The sequence below is a fragment of the Lithobates pipiens genome, unplaced genomic scaffold, assembly GCF_037356315.1.
Source record: "Lithobates pipiens isolate NorthernLeopardFrog02 unplaced genomic scaffold, aLitPip1_a1.2 Scaffold_22, whole genome shotgun sequence".
NCBI classification, from domain to species: domain Eukaryota; kingdom Metazoa; phylum Chordata; class Amphibia; order Anura; family Ranidae; genus Lithobates; species Lithobates pipiens.
In genome coordinates, this window is record NW_027507784.1 from 321,161,903 (window position 1) to 321,181,637 (window position 19,735).

At 43.0% G+C, this 19,735-nt stretch overlaps 1 protein-coding gene across 1 annotated transcript in view; it reads right to left on the reverse strand.

Moving 5' to 3' along the window:
* Positions 1 to 19,735, reverse strand: part of MPRIP (myosin phosphatase Rho interacting protein) — a gene marked incomplete in the record, with an annotated part of 257,621 nt that overhangs the window by 42,576 nt on the left and 195,310 nt on the right. The window contains 2 exon segments of the mRNA XM_077449495.1: positions 323 to 439; positions 3,469 to 4,036. Coding sequence (XP_077305621.1) covers positions 323 to 439; positions 3,469 to 4,036 — 685 coding nt within the window.

The window sequence follows — 19,735 nt, forward strand, 5'->3', positions numbered from 1 at the left end:
TCTTTGAAAAAAGGAGTATCAATATTTTTGGCAATGATCATACGCTTACTATAGCTACTGTTCCCCAGTAACACCATGGTGTGGACCATAGCCATGACTAACCATCATTTTCTATTCTATCAAAATACAATTTTTTTTTTTTTGTGCAAATTGGAAAATAAGCAAACTGAATGCCGCTGTATAGATATGTATGTAGCATGCAAATTACTATATGTGCTAAGCTAGACTATTTTTACATTATGTTGGACATGCTCACTGCTAACAGTGATGTCACTCCAACAATGAGCAGGATTATGGGTATGGACAAAGATGTTACTGGTACCTGTAAAATGTATCCGTCAGGGGCGGTATGGTGCTGCTGCAAAGCCTCCTTTAGCCTATGCTGCAAGAGGAGGTTTTCCGCCAGGAGATCAGACACTTCCTTACGACTCTGCTCCAGCTGAATAGGCAAAACCAAAAGTAACAGTTATCAGGTATTCATGAACTGAAACGATTTTTTTGCTCTCATTTTATACTCATGTTTTAGCCACAATGTGTGTGGCCTTGTATAAACCTTTCCAAGTTGGGAGATCTATATAAAAAGAGTATACAAACATCCCGTTTCTGTTAAAGGAAATCTATGGTCACAACATACACTTTCATTTTAGAACATCAAAATTGTAATAACAATACAAACAATAGTTATTTTTGCCAATCTAATATAAGCAGTAAAAAGCAAAGAGGAAGAAACTGCGCTACGGAATAACTCTTACATGAAGTTTTTCTTCACCGGTGTTATTTACTATATGGACATTTTATAATATTTTGGTATATAACTATATGGACATTATATAGAGTGTCTCAGAATATATATTTTTTGACAATTTATTTTATGTAAAAAAATTGGAAACAAAATAATTTTTTTCATTTTAGGGGTATATACACAGAGATCTACACAATCCGTATTGCGTTTGGGTAATTCACATTATTAACACGTATCTGTGTCCCATTTTTGTATTTAATTTCACTTATTTGTACATATAATAGTGTGCATTATATTTTTGAGGTGGTCTTAGAGACAATAAGACACTAAGACTCATATTGTGGGTTTGGCACATACACATACCCCATTCACTTTGGGTATTTGAGGTTAGCGCAGTTCTCTCTTTTTCTAATATAAGCAGTGCCTATTTACATGACATAGCGATTTTGTGTCACAGAATTCAAGGAAGTAAATTTTTGCAGATCTCCACAAAGTCTACAAACTTCAAGAGCATTTGGATTACTGGGAGTAGGCTGGAAACTATTTAAATACAATGTGGAAATGAATATATGGTTTTACATTTTGCCCATAGATATGCTTTAAACTGCATGTCTGAGCATTAGTGAAAGGAAAAAAAATGCAGTACAACGCACATTTCTCCATTTTAATTTTAAAAATGCTGTAAGCACAATATCTGTCAAACTGCCAGCTATCCAGTGACTTCCTAACTTCCTCTCGTGGGCCGACAACACTGCCTGTGTTGCACTAAAACTCAAAGCAGTGATGTCAGCCCTCCCTAAATTCTTACATAGTCACTGTGATGGAACGTCCCCCACAATCCGCTTGAGTGCTTCCGTCAGTATACCGCTTCCTAAGTCCTGGAACACAAGTCCAATGGATCTGGCTATAGGAACCCCCAAGAACTAGACAACACCAGTCTTGGAGTACACCAGGAATCAACCTTTATTTGAGATCTCACACAAAATATATACAGCGGGGTGACTAAAACCTAACCTAATTAGCATGAGCTAATTATCTAATCAACACTGGACTCCTTCATTCAATTGCAGGTTAATTAGCACAAACAACAAAACAACAATTGGTGAAATACCCTTTAGAATCTGTGTCAAGCCAGACTCATTTACATTATACAAGACAAAAGACAGGTGGCTGGAGTTGATGACATCAGCATCCAAGAGTCTGTGTCCCAACAGTATGATTCAGTCCGTTGCTAACATGGCATTTACATATCCAGAGTCTGTGTGTCTTGGGGGCAGCATGGACCTGAATCCAAGTAAAACCTCAGGGGTCCCCAGGCATACAGCTCACAAAGAGCACCGTTCCCCCCAATACCAGGGCCCATAATCGCAAGGCAAGAGGCTTGCATTCAGTCCCCTCCAACAGCCTCTGTCCTGGCTAGGTCTGTCACAGTTACGTTGTTGGTAAGGTTGAAGAAAGACACCAGTCAACCCAGTTAAACCTGTGTAGGTTGTTCATGTTCATAATCATTTCCCATATCCCTGTATACTGTGCTCGCTGAGATGCGCATCCAATAGCTTCAAACTATCAATACTTCCTAGTGACACCACAGACTGTGGAAGTGAATTCCACATCCTTATTGTCCTAACAGTGAAAAACCCCCTACGCAGTTTAAGGTTAAACTGCTTCGCCTCCAGTTTTGACGAGTGGCCACGTGTCCTCTTACACTCCCTGAGACTAAACAGTTTATTCCCTATGCCAAAATCACTACTGAAGTATTTGTTTATTGCTATCAACATTTCCTCTCAAGCGTTTCTTCTCCAGAGAGAATAAGTTTAGTGCCAGTTCCCAAAACTCCCTCCTGAGGATTGCTAACCAGAATTGAATTGGATGGAATGCTTGGATGTGGCCAAACCAGAAATTTATAAAGTGGCAGGATTATTGTTTTATCTCTGGAGTAAATTCCCTTTTTTATGCATGCTAATAGTCTGCTAACCTTGCTTGCTGCAGCTTGACATTGCATGCCATTACTGAGCCTGTGATCCACTAGGACCCACAGATCTATCCTGGATTCCCCCAGAGGTTTTTCACCCTAGCGAGCCACTTGCACTAGTATCTTTAGCACCCTAGTGCAACATTAAACCTCATTTTCCATGTAGTTGTCCACTCCATTATTTTATTCAGGCCTCACTGTAAAATTTTTATATACTGATGTGAAGTTATTTCCTTACTTAGCTTGGTATCGTCAGCAAACATTGAGATTGAGCCATTTATACTAACCTCTATATAATTTATGAAAAAAATTAAACAGATTACAGAACTCTATTCGATCCCCCACCCTTCTCCATATTCATAAACTGATTTATTTCCCAGCAAATCATTGCTGCTTGCCTTTATATCCATGAGCCTTCCCATGTATTGTTTTTAGGGAAACCACTCTTGGGAGATCTAGTTTTGGGGGTGTGCCAATGTCAATAGGAACGGTCCCAACAGGCAACATTATAAGCCTTCTGATGATGTCATAGGGCGTAATAAAAAGTGGTTTCTTTTTTTAGTATTATAGGAAGAAGTTAAAAAAAAATTCTGCAGCACACATGGGAGGAGGAGGAGGAGGAGGAGGTTTGGGGTAAATTTGGGTCATGCCTATACGAATCTTTAACTCAGTATTACAAAAACGGATTATGAGAAGGAGATTATTGTGATATATCTTTTCAGCCATTTAATGCCATAACCTCAGTGACGGGTACCTGTTTTTCCAAAAGGACAGAGATCTCTTCAGGCGGGTATTTTTTGGAAGGGCTCGGTGGCAGGGGAGCAATGGGTATCTGCCTCTCTTCTCGCAGTGGGGTTGTTTCCACCTGCTGCCAACGTTGCTCGATTTCCACTTGAACATTTGGCCGGCCATCAATGGCATCTGAAGATGTTGGTCCCTTGTCCACCTCCATGTGAGAGCATTCTTCTCCAGAGGGTTCCTCAATGGAATCTGAGCTTTCAAACCTTTTCCTGCGTTCTTCCCTTCTCCGAGCCCGCTCTCGTTCAAGCTCCCCTAGGTCATTCTTTGAGTCCGTGGTGTCGTAACAAGATATGGACTTCAAGGCCTCAGCTGCCTGTGCCCTCTCTTGAGCCAGTGCTTGCTGGATGGGGCGGAATTCAGCCCAGTCAAAGGTTTTGGAGCGTCCCTCTCTCCTGCGCTCTCGTGCCCGGCTCCTCTTTTGCTCCCCATCGACATCTGAGTGTTCAGAGTCCTGCTTGTCGCTCTGCATGGAACTAGAGACGAACGAAGTTGGAGCTTTAGTCTTCTCCTCTGGCAGAGAACTATGATAAAATAAAGAAAGCAGGTAAGTACACAGTTACTACTGAACTGGCCTCATTCACACAAACAGGTGTAACCCAGTAGACCTCAGACAGTGCAGGAAAGTTGTAGCAGACAAGACTTCCAGAAATATAATTATACACATTATATTACAGGAACTTAGTACGAAAAAACTACTAGAAGGAACTACGAGTTCCAGCTGGTGGTACAGAGGGCATGCTGGGAACTATAGGAGGATATCAGGCGCTGCTGAGATAAGGATTCCCATGCATGGTTGAGATATACCACTAAGAAGGATATTTCTGAGTCCATAACTTCACAACATCAGGTTTCAGACAGGTCCACAAAAAAAAAAAAATAAAAAAAAAAGAAGGAGGGCAGCACATGAGGAAATACCACCAACAATAAATACCGAAAAAAATAGCCCCACCCCCCGCAAATGTTCTTAAGCTGCTAATATGTTTTTTTTCTAGTACAGTCACCAGTATTAAAAAGCAATAAGCGTATTATAGCGTATCATAGTTTAATTTTCGATTTGCTGAAAAGTTCATCTTTGAAGTATAACATCCCGTTTTGTAATGTTAAATAGCATACAGAACAAGAATCCTAAAAAGCTTGGTCTTGGAAAAGAGTATTATGAATCCATTTCTCACTACTGGCCTTTGCCTCTCCCTACAGCTCTCTGAAACTCCCTTACTTATGAGCCATCTCTGGACAGTTGTGCCTAATCAATGCCTGAAACTGTCCCTGTTGGCTCCAGCAAGTTTTAAGACCACATTTCTTGGCTGACCGTTGGCTGTTTTTGGGAGGAGACAAATCGCGATAAACAGCATGGGGTCCAGGTACAGTTCCCAAGGTACTACTGCGGTTGCTCCAAACTGGATACACTGCTTCAATTGTTCTAGTACAGTGGTCTTCAAACTGGAGCCCTTTGCTTGCCTCCATCCAGCCCTTGGGACACCATTTCTCCCACTGATACAGGGCACTTTTCCTCCCACTGATGCCAATGATGGGGCACGCTTCCTCCCACTGACGCCAAGGATGGGACATGGATTACTTCCCAAGGTACTACTGGGGTTGCACTAGAGCTGCACAATTAATCGTTAAAAAATCATGATCTCGCTTTAACCCCTCTGATGATCTCTATTACAGAATTTGCCAATTCTTTCATATAACAAGTGGAGAGACTTATCTGCTCACTCAGCTGTCAAAAGAAAACATCCAGGCAGTCTGACAGTTTTCAACATGAAACATTGTAACTAACTCTTCCTTCTTAGATCAAAGGGAGAAACTTCTGTGTGTAAAGAGAAAACCCAGGCAGTCTGCCAAGTTTTTAAACAATGCAGGAAGTTTAACCACTTAAAGTCAATCTTTTTCTGACACTTGTTTCTTAAGTTAAAGTCGATCTTTTTTGCTAGAAAATTACGTGGAACCCCCAAACATTATATATATATATATTTTAGCAGAGACCATAGGGAATAAAATGTCAATTGCTGCAATGTTTTATGTCACACTGTATTCGCCCAGCGGTGTTTCAAACGCAATTTTTTGGGAAAAAATACACTTCAAAAATACACTTTTTTGTTTTAATGTGAAAGATGATGTTACGCCGTGAGAATCGTGATCTATCTTCTAAGTAAAAAAAAAAATTGTGATTCTCATTTTAGCCAGAACCGTGCATCAATTGTTCTAGTACAGTGGTCTTCAAACTCTGGCCCTTTGCTTGCCTCCATCCAGCCCTTGGGACACCATTTCTCCCACTGATACAGGGCACTCTTCCTCTCATTGAGGCCAGTGATGGGGCACTCTTCTTCCCACTGACACCAGCGAAGGGGTGCCATTTTGACACCAATGATGGGACATGGATTACTTCCCATTACTTCCTACTGACCACAGTCTGGCCCCCTAAAGTCTGCAGGACAGTACATTTTTCCTTTGTTTAGAAAGAATGGAGGCTGCTGAAGTGAAGAGTTTGACTAAAGAATTTGAAGTAAATAAAGAACTAGTCAAGACTTGAAACTTCTACATATGGGAGAAGAGGTATATCACCTAAGGACACTAGGGAAAAAAAATTAGGTCTCATGGAGCGGGGTGTCCAAAATCTCTGCCAGTGTCCAATCACCTGATGGTCGCAGCCTATAACCTAGGGTCTGAATATTCGGCCTGTTTCCTGTACTGTATAACTAAAATAAGATCGGTGCTAGGCCTGGGACAATTGTTGATGGATAGAAGAGCCCCCAGTTGTTGGGTTATTTGGACAGTAAAGACTGCTACATACTGGCTGAATATTGGCCAGTTCAACAGAAATTGACTGACATTGGGCCAGGGTGTACAGCAGCCTGTTCAGCATCTGTTGAATTGACATACTGGAAAACTAGCAGCCGATGGGCATCCGATGAACGCTGTGTTTTAGGCGTGTGTTTGTGTGTGTGGGGGGGGGGGGGGGCACAATAGCTTAGTGGGGAGATTGCTGTACTAGCATTGCATAGTTAGTACAGCAAGCTCCTCAGTTTTCTTTTCTTGCTGGGATGAATGAAAACAAAACTGCCTGTGTGTGTGTACCAAGCATTCGAATGCAGTTTTTGTTGGTCAATTACTATTGTTTCCACTGAAGTTGACACCCGTTACCTTAGGATGTCCTCATAAAGTTAGTAAGTATAAACGAAAAAAAAATTGCCACACGATCATCCTATGTATTCATGTCTGAATGCCATCTAATGTCTAGGGCTTGCTTAATGGAGTGAACTCCCTGAACCAAATCGGCCATAGGAAGCATTAAAGTATTACTAAACTCAGGACCCTGCATTCACTATATCTGGTCTCCCACAGTACACAGAACATGGAAATGCAATAATTTTAGTAATATAAAAAACTGCTAAATACCTTTTCTCATCGGCATTATATAGCAGCCTTTTGACTTCTAACAGTGTTTGGCCAAGCACTGGTTAAAGATTGTAGGGGGAATTTTCATTCTCCTCTTACTGTCCTATGAAGCTGCAGGACCCCTGACCCACTATCTGGACAGTGCTGATTGGCTCTGTGCTGATCACATGCACTGTCCCAAGGAAAAAAACAAACAAACAAAACTCTAGCAATACACACCAAACTGTGCATGTGCAGCTTGACCTCTAGCCCCATCAGGCGATGGATTGGGGACAGTGGAAGAAGGGGAGGGTCAGAGAAGACCGGATCAAACAGCATTTTACACAAGTCAGAGGATTAACCCCTTAGGTTCCACCGTCAGTATGACAAGCATGCTTTACTGCATATACAAGAAGATAAAATACTAAACTGCCAATAGATATGAAACCATAAAAAGCACAATACCAATCCAGCTGCAGTAAAAAATTGTCAAATGGCAATAGAAAATATAAAAAAAAAAAACAGTCCACTGGGCTAGGTTTAGTACAGATGATATACACAATAATGAAATAGTCCCACTAGTATAGTGATATAAAGTGCTTGTGCTCAAAGTTGATATATCCATGCCTCAAAGTGCTCAGACTTGGGTGCCCCACACAGATTAGACTCACCCCCTGGAGTTGACCAACTATCGCTAGTAGTATGGTCCTTTACGCATGTGGGTAAACCCCTATAGAGATCTGATGCTGGCGTTGCGCATGCACTGCAGTTCCTCATACAGACAGACAAACCAAAGAAATCCTCATTGCACAAAATATCATTCCAACAGAATTTATAAAAAAAAAAAAAACGTTAAAAGTAAAAAAAAATATCACTCACATGTTAAGGTGCCTAAACATCCTGGCAACGTGTAAGCACATTGAAGCACGTCTATCAACTTTGAGCACGAGCGCTTTTTATTACTATATTACTGCATATACAGAGTGATTTTACTGTTGTGGGTTTAAGGCTAGATATACACAATGATTTCAAGCCTGTGGGCTAAACAAGAGAAATCAAATAGCCAGCTGTTCCGACAGCCTGCAAAAACAGCTGTCAGACTACCCCAAAAGGGACTGGATCTTATTGGATGCAGTCACTGTTAGGCCAACAATTTGCCAACTGGCTCATTCAAGAAAAGTTCACTTAAAGGGGTTGTAAAGGTTTGTGTGTCTTGCTGTCATGGACCCCCCCCAAGCTCCCCCGTTTTACTTACCTGAGCCCGTCCCCCGGCGTCCTCTTCTCCATTGATTGGATAGATTGATAGCAGTGCAGCCATTGGCTCGCTCTGCTGTCAATCACATCCAATGACGCGGCCGCCAGGGGGGTGGGACCGAGTCATACACTTGGCGTCTATGGACGCCAACTGTATGACACGGGAGCACACCGCAAGCTAACCCTCGGGAAAGAGCTTCCCAGAGAGAGTTAGCTTTAGCGGGGAGGAGCTGAGACAGCCGGATCGGGGCCGCTCTGCAAAATGAACTGCGCAGTGGAGGCAAGTAGAACATGTTTGATTATATATATATATATATATAAATATATAAAAATCAAACCTATACAACCCCTTTAATAATCAACTTTTATCAAGCTGGGTGGTGCCTAAAGAGCCACCCATGGCTCAAATTCGGGCCTATTCAGCAGGAATCTAATATTTGAGTCACATATCGCCAGCTTAACAGACTACCTAGCTTATATGATTACTGCAGCCTGCCTCCCCTATATAGAACTGTGTGGTTACCAACACCAATAATAACCCCCCCCCCCCCCCAACCTCCCGTACCCTACACGTAAACCACACACAGCTCTACTCATAGCTGCCTGTGTAAACTTCAAAGACTTCTTGTGATCTTATCTAAAGACTTGTAATGTCTTCCTAATGTAATCTCCTTCTAAAAGCAGAACAGAAGGGCTCCAGGATTTCCTGGAAAACCAACACAAAACTATCCACATCAAGATTTTGTCACGCTGGATACGCTACTTCTGGTTTGTGCCTGAATCTGAGAAAATGGATGACTGATGAAAATATGTATAATCACGCACAGCTAAGAGCGATTATCTGATAAAAGTCTCTGGCTTGAGTTGGCCCGCTCCCATCACCAGCTCTGCTGTGCATGCAGAGATAAATCTTAAGACTCGTGATTAAAGAGTTCAATTCTTCCTTTATAGCAACCAATAATATTACAGATATAATTTTTTCTATTACAGGTAAATTTGTGAAATAAAAGATCAGATTGACTTTTACATCTGTGATATCAAAGTCTTAGGAAGCGGGGTTTTTTAGGCAAAGCTGTTGCATTGCCCTGAAAGAGAACAGCACAGTGCGACGAAACCATCCAGCACCCCGCTTGAGTGCTTCCGTCAATATACAGCTTCCTCCAGTCTGGACATAGGAACCAGATATTATTTCTGATTATACAAGACTAGCCGACAATAGCTTCTATGAGAACTGGACTGTTTATTGAAAACGCACACAGAATTCATAGTACAGCAGATGAGGCAAGCCTGATCCCATTATCATATGCAAAGGAAACTGTATACAGAAATAATTAGGGTAACTAAGAAACAATCAACAAACTATGCTAATCCACCTCTAGCAACTAATAACAGACAGTGATATAATTACCATGAGCCAAGTTAACTAGTCACCTAAACCAGCATAGGTGGAGGGGGAAATACTAGCAGCCAGACAGAAACAATAGGTGACCCCAGTTAAAAATGGAATAAACACACATGGTGGGCTTGCCCAAGGTTGGTGGGGTTCTGGTCTAGGGTTTTTGGCTTACTGCAGACACTCTTTCATCTAACAATCCGAAGGGATGCTAGGCTAGCTCTCCTACATTGCCCGGTTCCTGGCTTGCGCGGCCCTCAACAGAAGCTGGCTACCTATCTATTTATAGCGGCCAAGCGGGCCATTGCCCAAGCCTGGAAGTCGCAACGGGTAGATTTTCAAGGGGTTAAGACACGCATGACTGCTATGTTACTTCAGGAACGTACGTCCAGTATTGTCCATGATTCACATGCTAAATTTCTAAAGATCTGGGAGCCGTGGATCTCCTATGAGTTCCCCACGCTCCAAGCGGCATGCCTGGGCTTGGTCTAAATTCCCCTGGCGGGGCGTTCGAGCCCAAGCTTCCCCCCTTCCTTTCCTCCCCCTTTTTTCTCTTTACCCTTCCTTCTTCTGTTCCCTATCTCTCTTCACTCTCCTTAGTAATCTCTCCCATTGCTAATAAAAACTGCTGCCACCCATGGACGGGGGTAGTAGGAAAAGGGCTTGCCCGCAGGAAACAAAGGAACGAGTTGTTTGGTACTGAACCAGTCTCGATTTCATCTCTTGCTCATCTCCCTTCCTTATCTCGAGTTTACTTGAAATATACTGTGATGGTTTGCCCTTTGGGTTTGTATTCATGATTAGTGGCCCCTGCGAGGGCTCACAAGGAGTAGATTGTAATCTCTTGTTTATTACTGTTTATTCAAAAATTCTCAATAAACATATTGAAACAGAAAAAGGGAATAAACACAACCTTGTGTATTAGGTCCCCTGCCTTTGCCCCCAGCCTTCTGAAACATTTCACAGGTCCCAGAAAGCTGTGGGACCATTCACAGCTTGCACATGCGCAGCGGGAAGTCAGCTACCCACACCAAGCATGCCGATGCTGGAGACCCCAAGACCGGTGAAGAACTGGCCCCAGGATAAGGACAGGACTGGATCCTCTTTAAAGTCAGCTCTGCTACAATCACATTACAGGGAAGCTGGAGCAGGCAAAGTCCTTAAGGGTTGTCCCTAGCTAAAAATCAAAAGAAATGCATATGGAAATTGCTTTACATGCCAAATTATATTTATAATTTGAACACTTCTAGGACCCACCAGTCATAGGGCTGCATGCGACTGGGTGACAGCACAATGCTATATCCTGCTTTTTAAATTTTCCCTCCTTGAACCTGCTCTTTGGACAACCAAACGATAACCACCAGAGTGAAGGTCTTCTTAAGCTCTCTTGACTGTTGTAAGCCCTCCTAAACATACCCCTTCCTTCCACCTGACAACTTAAAAAGTAGGAACTCCCACTGCAAGCATTATGTCAACTTTCAGCTTGTGTGTGGCAAGACTGATTTCAGAAACCTGTTTAATAAAAAAATTGACTTTTAGAGTTCAAAAGGAATACAGGTAGTTCATGTGAGATGGAACAGCCTATAAGGTGACCTTGGTCGATAAGATCCTTGGCAAGTACTTCTTGCAAGCTATCGCAATACACGGCATGAGTGCAGGTGACAAGTGTTTGGCATGGTAGAGGAGCACATGCAGGTCTGGCAAAGACAAGCAAGGAGCCAAAAGCTAATAAAACTTAAAAATAAGGCAATCAATTAAAAACAAAGCTCCATCAGCCTCTGTTGTAGAAGCCAATTCCCAGTCATGATGACCATCTTCTAACATCCAACAACCAGAAATACAATCTGAACAGGGGTCATTAGGTGGAACATGGTGCAAATTTTACTGCTCGGGAATGCCCAACACAGGCATACCTGCAATGACACACCACAGGTTGTGTGACCGTTGGACAGAGGTGCTCTCCAGAAGTGACATTACCACAGCTCTCCTGGGGACTCGCTTTGTGGATTTGATGTCACACTTCACCGGTAATTGTGGCAGTACTGTGGTCAGGTGGCAGATAAAAGAGGAGGCTGGGTGTCAACCCACCACATGCCTTCTGGGAACCACACGTTCCCCTTATCCCAAATTGATTACAGTGGGTGCTGGTTTTTTATCTATAATAGGACGACCATAGAATCTTTTTAATATATGATTAAGAGGAAGATAAACATTCTGAATCTGCTATTATACACCATAATATTCTTCTGCCTTGAAACATGGATATATTTTATTACTGGGATAGAGCTTAGGGCAGTTTCCCAACTAGGGATCCTCCAATGGTTGCTAGGGGTTCCTTGAGAAATTACCAATTTTTGCCTCTACGATAGGTTCCCACTGACACCAATGATCTTTTTAGCTATATGTAGGCGGGAAATTCTTCCCCAAGACCACAAATGTAAGGAACACTCTACCACTGACCATCCCACCAATGTATCATGAGTTGTAGATTTAGCCATTTTTAACAGGGGTTCCCGGAGACCGAAAGGTTATTTCAAGGGTTCCTCCGTGTTGAAAAGGTTAGGTTACGCATTTTACCATTTATATTTAAACTGGATTTAAAAAAATAAATAAATAATGTTTTATACAACATTCAAGTGCATGTTGTACTAAATAAGTGGAACTTTATTTTTCTGGTTGTTGGATGTAAAGAAATTTTTTTGGGGATCCATTGCACGTAAATTTACGGCTGGTCGGTCATTCCCATGGAACCTTCCTGTAATCTTCAGTCAATGACCCAGAACATTTATTTATGCAAAAACTTAGCAATCAGCATAACAGCCAGTCAATTGGCTTTTCCAGAAGAAATATTTATATATATATATATATATATATATATATATATATATATATATATATATATATATATATATATATATACACACACACACACTGCCTTGAAAATATATTTATACCCCTTGAAATTTTCCACCTTTTCTACATGTTACAACCAAAAACGTAAATGTATTTTATTTGGATTTGATAGCCCAACACAAAGTGGCACATAATTGTTAAGTGGAAGTAAAAGGATAAAGGTTTTCAATTTTTTTTTTAAATTTTTCACAAATATATGAAAAGTATGGGGTGCATTTGTATTCAGTCGCCTTAAGGCTGGGTTCACACTGGCGCAGCTAGGAGAACCGGATGTGATTCGCACCGCACTGCAGTGCAAATCACATCCGATTTCTGTAGCGATGCGAGTTCAGCCATACAGATAGTATGGCTGAATTCGCATCTTACCCGCCGCAAACTCGCACGGGACCCTTTTTTTGGTCCGCAGCAGAATCGGATCGCATGGGTGTTCACACTATGCGATTTAGATTCCTGTCCGAGTTTGCAGATCGCACTGCGATATGCAAACTGATCTGGGGGTGTCATTAAGGTTTCACTGACACTCCCAGCAGTCCGCATAGGGCAGTGTGAGCTGCCGGCGGGAGGTATGCGATGCGGGAACCCGTCGCGGATTTGCGGCGTTCCCACATCGCTTCAGTGTGAACCCAGCCTTACTCAGATACCCCTAACTAAGGCTGGGTTCACACTGAAGCAATGCGGGAACGCCGCAAATCCGCGGCGGGTTCCCGCATCGCATGCCTCCCGCCGGCAGTTCACACTGCCCTATGCGGACTGCTGGGAGTGTCAGTGAAACCTTAATGACACCCCCAGATCAGTTCGCATATCGCAGTGCGATATGCAAACTCAGATAGGAATCGGATCGCATGGTGTGAACACCCATGCGATCCGATTCTGCTGCGGACCAAAAAAAGGGTCCTGTGCGAGTTTGGAGCGGGTGCGATGCGAATTCAGCCATACTATCTGTATGGCTGAACTCGCATCGCACAGAGATCGGATGTGATTTGAACTGCAGTGCGGTGCGAATCACATCCGGGTCTCCCAGCCGCAGCAGTGTTAACCCAGCCTTTAATCTAGTGGAACCAATTTCACAAGTCATTTAATTAGTAAATAGAGTCCACCTGTATATAATTCAATCTCACTATAATAACAGCCGTTATGTAAAAGGCCAAGAAACACACCAGACAGGTCAGGGATAAAGTTGTGGAGAAGTTTAAAGCAGGGTTAGGTTATAAAAAATATCCCAAGCTTTGAACATCTCACGGAGCACTATTCAATCCATCATCTGAGATTGGAAAGAGTATGGCACAACTGCAACCACACCAAGACATGGCCGTCCACCTAATCTGACAGGCCGGGCAAGAAGAGCATTCATCAGAGAAGCAGCCAAGAGGTCCATGGTAACAATGGAGATCCAAAGCTCAGGTGGGAGAATCTGTCCACAGGACAACCATTAGTTGTGTCCTCCACAAATCTGCCCTTTATGGAAGAGTGGCAAGAAGAAAGTCATTGTTGAAAGAAAGCCATAAGATGTCCCGTTTGCAGTTTGCGAGAAGCCATGTGGAGGACAAAGCAAACGTGGAAGGTGGTGCTCCGGCTCCACTGAGACCAAAATTGAACTTTTTGGCCCAAAAGCAACACACTGCACATCACCCTGAACACACCATCCCCACTGTGAAACATGGTGGTGGCAGCATCATGTTGTGGGGAAGCTTTACTTCAGCAGGGACAGGGAAGCAGGTCAGAGTTGATGGGAAGATGGATGGAGCTAAATACAGGGCAATCTTAGAAGACCTGTTAGTGTCTGCAAAAGACATGACTGGGGTGGAGGTTCACCTTCCAGGGGGACAAGGACCCTAAACATACAGCCAGAGCCACAATGGAATGATTTTGATCAAAGCCTATTCATGTGTTAGAATGGCCCAGTCAAAGTCCAGACCTAAATCTATTTGAGAATCTGTGGCAAGACTTGAAAATTGCTGTTTACAGACGATCTCCATCCAATCTGACAGAGCTTGAGATATTATACAAAGAAGAATGGGCAAAAATGTCACTCTAGATGTGCAAAACTGGTAGAGACATCCCCAAAAAGATTTGCAGCTGTAATTGTAGTGAAAGGTGGTTCCTACAGGGGGGGTTGAACACAAATGCACCCCACACTTTTCAGATATTTGTATAAAAAAAAAATTGAAAACCATTTATCATTTTCCTTCCGCTTCACAATTATGTGCCACTTTGTGTTGGTCTATCACATAAAATCCCAATAAAATACATTTACATTTTTGTTTGTAACATGACAAAATGTGAAAAGTTTCAAGGGGTATGAAAACTTTTTCAAGGCACTGTATATTCCCATGTCAGGTTACCTTTAAGTGTTCTGCATGGAACAGCTGATCTAAGTGAGACAATGGCAAAATGGGTAAGCCACCGCCATGCCAGCAGAAAATAAATTCATACAAGCAACAAGTGCATACAGGTCTATAAATTCCTAGCAAACATTCTTAAGTACTGTATAAAGTAGTCTGCTTTTCTTTAAAGAGAATCACTCACGACTTAAGCAAGAATCTGAATATAAAATCTGACTTGATAATTGTGCAGGCTTCATTTTAAGAGCTTTACATTTGCCCCTTTTCAGCTTTAGGATGACTTATCAGCTGAAGAATCCCCTACAGACCTAAGGCAGCCATTTTCAACCAGTCACTCCATGGAACTCTTGGGCTCCTCCAGACTTTTCTAGGGGTTCCTTGTGCTGTGGCTGATTGACCTTCAATTCGATGGTGCCTGCATAGTTCCCACAGCCAGTGGGACTTGGCGGACCCAGTGGCATGACACCGATGATCTTTTTAGCTATCCGTTCTTCCCACTTACTCCTGATGTATTGATATTAACAGACGTTCCCATTCCCTAAAAATGATTTCAAGGTTGAGAAATAATTACCCTGGCAAGGGTCTCCAAACTTTCTAGGTTTGCTACCCTTCAGACTTTAGGGGGGCCAGACTGTGCCCGGGTATTGGGTATTAGTGGGTGAAACAGCCGACGTCAGTGGAAGGAATTAGGCCTCCTAGTTGGTGTCAGTGGAAGGAATAGCTCCCTATTGTTGGTGTCAGTGAGAGGAATAGTGCCCCATTGTCGGCTGTCCGTGGAAGGAATAGTGCCCCATTGTCGGCTGTCCGTGGAAGGAATAGTGCCCCATTGTTGCTGTCCGTGGAAGGAATAGTGCCCCATTGTTGCTGTCCGTGGAAGGAATAGTGCCCCATTGTTGCTGTCCGTGGAAGGAATAGTGCCCCATTGTTGCTGTCCGTGGAAGGAATAGTGCCCCATTGTTGCTGTCCGTGGAAGGAATAGTGCCCCATTGTTGCTGTCCGTGGAAGGAATAGTGCCCCATTGTTGCTGTCCGTGGAAGGAATAGTGCCCCATTGTTGCTGTCCGTGGAAGGAATAGTGCCCCATTGTTGCTGTCCGTGGAAGGAATAGTGCCCCATTGTTGCTGTCCGTGGAAGGAATAGTGCCCCATTGTTGCTGTCCGTGGAAGGAATAGTGCCCCATTGTTGCTGTCCGTGGAAGGAATAGTGCCCCATTGTTGCTGTCCGTGGAAGGAATAGTGCCCCATTGTTGCTGTCCGTGGAAGGAATAGTGCCCCATTGTTGCTGTCCGTGGAAGGAATAGTGCCCCATTGTTGCTGTCAGTGGAAGGAATAGTGCCCCATTGTTACTGTCCGTGGAAGGAATAGTGCCCCATTGTTGCTGTCAGTGGAAGGAATTGTGCCCCATTGTTGCTGTCAGTGGAAGGAATTGTGCCCCATTGTTGCTGTCAATGGAAGGAATTGTGCCTCATTGTTGCTGTCAATGGAAGGAATTGTGCCTCATTGTTGCTGTCAATGGAAGGAATTGTGCCCCATTGTTGCTGTCAATGGAAGGAATTGTGCCCCATTGTTGCTGTCAATGGAAGGAATTGTGCCTCATTGTTGCTGTCAATGGAAGGAATTGTGCCTCATTGTTGCTGTCAATGGAAGGAATTGTGCCCCATTGTTGCTGTCAGTGGAAGGAATTGTGCCCCATTGTTGCTGTCAATGGAAGGAATTGTGCCCCATTGTTGCTGTCAGTGGAAGGAATTGTGCCCCATTGTTGCTGTCAATGGAAGGAATTGTGCCTCATTGTTGCTGTCAATGGAAGGAATTGTGCCTCATTGTTGCTGTCAATGGAAGGAATTGTGCCTCATTGTTGCTGTCAGTGGAAGGAATTGTGCCCCATTGTTGCTGTCAGTGGAAGGAATTGTGCCCCATTGTTGCTGTCAGTGGAAGGAATTGTGCCTCATTGTTGCTGTCAGTGGAAGGAATTGTGCCCCATTGTTGCTGTCAGTGGAAGGAATTGTGCCCCATTGTTGCTGTCAATGGAAGGAATTGTGCCTCATTGTTGCTGTCAGTGGAAGGAATTGTGCCCCATTGTTGCTGTCAATGGAAGGAATTGTGCCCCATTGTTGCTGTCAATGGAAGGAATTGTGCCTCATTGTTGCTGTCAATGGAAGGAATTGTGCCTCATTGTTGCTGTCAATGGAAGGAATTGTGCCTCAAGGACCAGGTAAAGGCAAGCAAAGGGCAGCAGTTTGGAGACCACTGACCTAATAAGAGAGATATAAGCAAGAACAATTTCATCCTGTTATACACACCCAGATGCCGACACTAAAAGCTCAAGTGATTGACGGGGAAGAAACCGATTTTTTTGGGGGCCACCACAACACACTGTCAAGCTTGTTACTCAAAAAGCCCAAGGAGGAGAGGAGGTGAATCCTAGAGACTGTCACTTAACTTGGCCTCTCACCCCCCGGCTCTCAAGCTGAAGAGTCAGACTAAATTAAAGTAAGCAAATATAAATCTGTTATTAGTAAGCCTGCAGAGTTCTAATAATTTCGGACTAAGTGATAAGCCTCCTGCATAAGTCCTGTTGTAACAGGTCCTCTTTAAAAAAAAAAATGCCTGTGAAGCACAGTGGTGGCAGCCATTTTGTTGAAGTAATACACATTAGAATGCAGTGCAGTCCAGCAACTGGAATCAACCATGACAGTCTGAGCTTTATATAGCGAAAAACCCAGATTTTGTAGAGAACACCACAATTTTCTTCAGGACAAATACAGTGCCTTGCGAAAGTATTCGGCCCCCTTGAACTTTTCAACCTTTTGCCACATTTCAGGCTTCAAACATAAAGATATAACATTTTTATTTTTTGTGAAGAATCACCAACAAGTGGGACACAATTGTGAAGTGGAACGAAATCTATTGGATTTTTGAAACTTTTTTAACTAATAAAAAAATGAAAAGTGGGGCGTGCAAAATTATTCGGCCCTCTTGCGTTAATACTTTGTAGAGCCACTTTTTGCTGCGATTACAGCTGCAAGTCGCTTGGGGTATGTCTCTATCAGTTTTGCACATCGAGAGACTGAAATTCTTGCCCATTCTTCCTTGCAAAACAGCTCAAGCTCAGTGAGGTTGGATGGAGAGCGTTTGTGAACAGCAGTTTTCAGCTCTTTCCACAGATTCTCGATTGGATTCAGGTCTGGACTTTGACTTGGCCATTCTAACACCTGGATATGTTTATTTGTGAACCATTCCTTTGTAGATTTTGCTGTATGTTTGGGATCATTGTCTTGTTGGAAGATAAATCTCCGTCCCAGTTTCAGGTCTTTTGCAGACTCCAACAGGTTTTCATCCAGAATGGTCCTGTATTTGGCTGCATCCATCTTCCCCTCAATTTTAACCATCTTCCCTGTCCCTGCTGAAGAAAAACCCCAAACCATGATGCTGCCACCACCATGTTTGACAGTGGGGATGGTGTGTTGAGGGTGATGAGCTGTGTTGCTTTTACGCCAAACATATCGTTTTGCATTGTGGGCAAAAAGTTTTATTTTGGTTTCATCTGACCAGAGCACCTTCTTCCACATGTTTGGTGTGTCTCCCAGGTGGCTTGTGGCAAACTTTAGACGAGACTTTTTATGGATATCTTTGAGAAATGTCTTTCTTCTTGCCACTCTTCCATAAAGGCCAGATTTGTGCAGTGTACGACTGATTGTTGTCCTATGGACAGACTCTCCCACCTCAGCTGTAGTTCTCTGCAGTTCATCCAGAGTGATCATGGGCCTCTTGGCTGCATCTCTGATCAGTCTTCTCCTTGTCTGAGCTGAAAGTTTAGAGGGACGGCCAGGTCTTGGTAGATTTGCAGTGGTCTGATACTCCTTCCATTTCAAAATGATCGCTTGCACAGTGCTCCTTGGGATGTTTAAAGCTTGGGAAATCTTTTTGTATCCAAATCCGGCTTTAAACTTCTCCACAACAGTATTACGGACCTGCCTGGTGTGTTCCTTGGTCTTCATGATGCTCTCTGCGCTTTCAACAGAACCCAGAGACTATCACAGAGCAGGTGCATTTATACAGAGACTTGATTACACACAGGTGGATTCTATTTATCACCATCAGTCATTTAGGACAACATTGGATCATTCAGAGATCCTCGCTGAACTTCTGGAGTGAGTTTGCTGCACTGAAAGTAAAGGGGCCGAATAATTTTGCACGCACCACTTTTCAGTTTTTTATTTGCTAAAAAAGTTTAAAATATCCAATAGATTTCATTCCACTTCACAATTGTGTCCCACTTGTTGGTGATTCTTCACAAAAAAAATGTAAATTTTATATCTTTATGTTTGAAGCCTGAAATGTGGCAAAAGGTTGAAAAGTTCAAGGGGGCCGAACACTTTCGCAAGGCACTGTACTAACAAGATTTAGGTCAGACCCTTACTAGATTTTGTTTTGCAGTTACTGCATAAAGAAACGCAGCACCACTGCTATTGCTTTTAAGTCTGCGGCACTTTCAGGGAGAAAAAAAACTGCAGTTTAATTGGGCAGCTCTGTGTCACCAGACAGGAAATGAGGGGATTTAATCCAAAGGAGACACAGTCAACTGTCACTTTGTCATCACCTTGAACAAGGGGTTTCTTGTGGCCTGAAACATCAGTGGGTGCCAAAATGTTCTTTTTGTTGTTTTTGTGTGGTATGCAGACTTTTTCTTGTAAGTGACATGGTGTCACTATAGGCCGAGCACCCCAACATTGGGTGTATGGTGCTGCATGGATCGGATGATTTTCTACCAATTCAAATCTGACATGGATTTCCAAACACTCCCCACGCTCTGCAAAACTACTGTCTGGAGCTTGTCTTCAACACAACAGTTCACAGAAGTAAAAACTGTTCCATTCAAACTCAGTGGCCACAGGAGAACGAATATATGACCCCAATGTTTATCTCAAAAGCTAACATT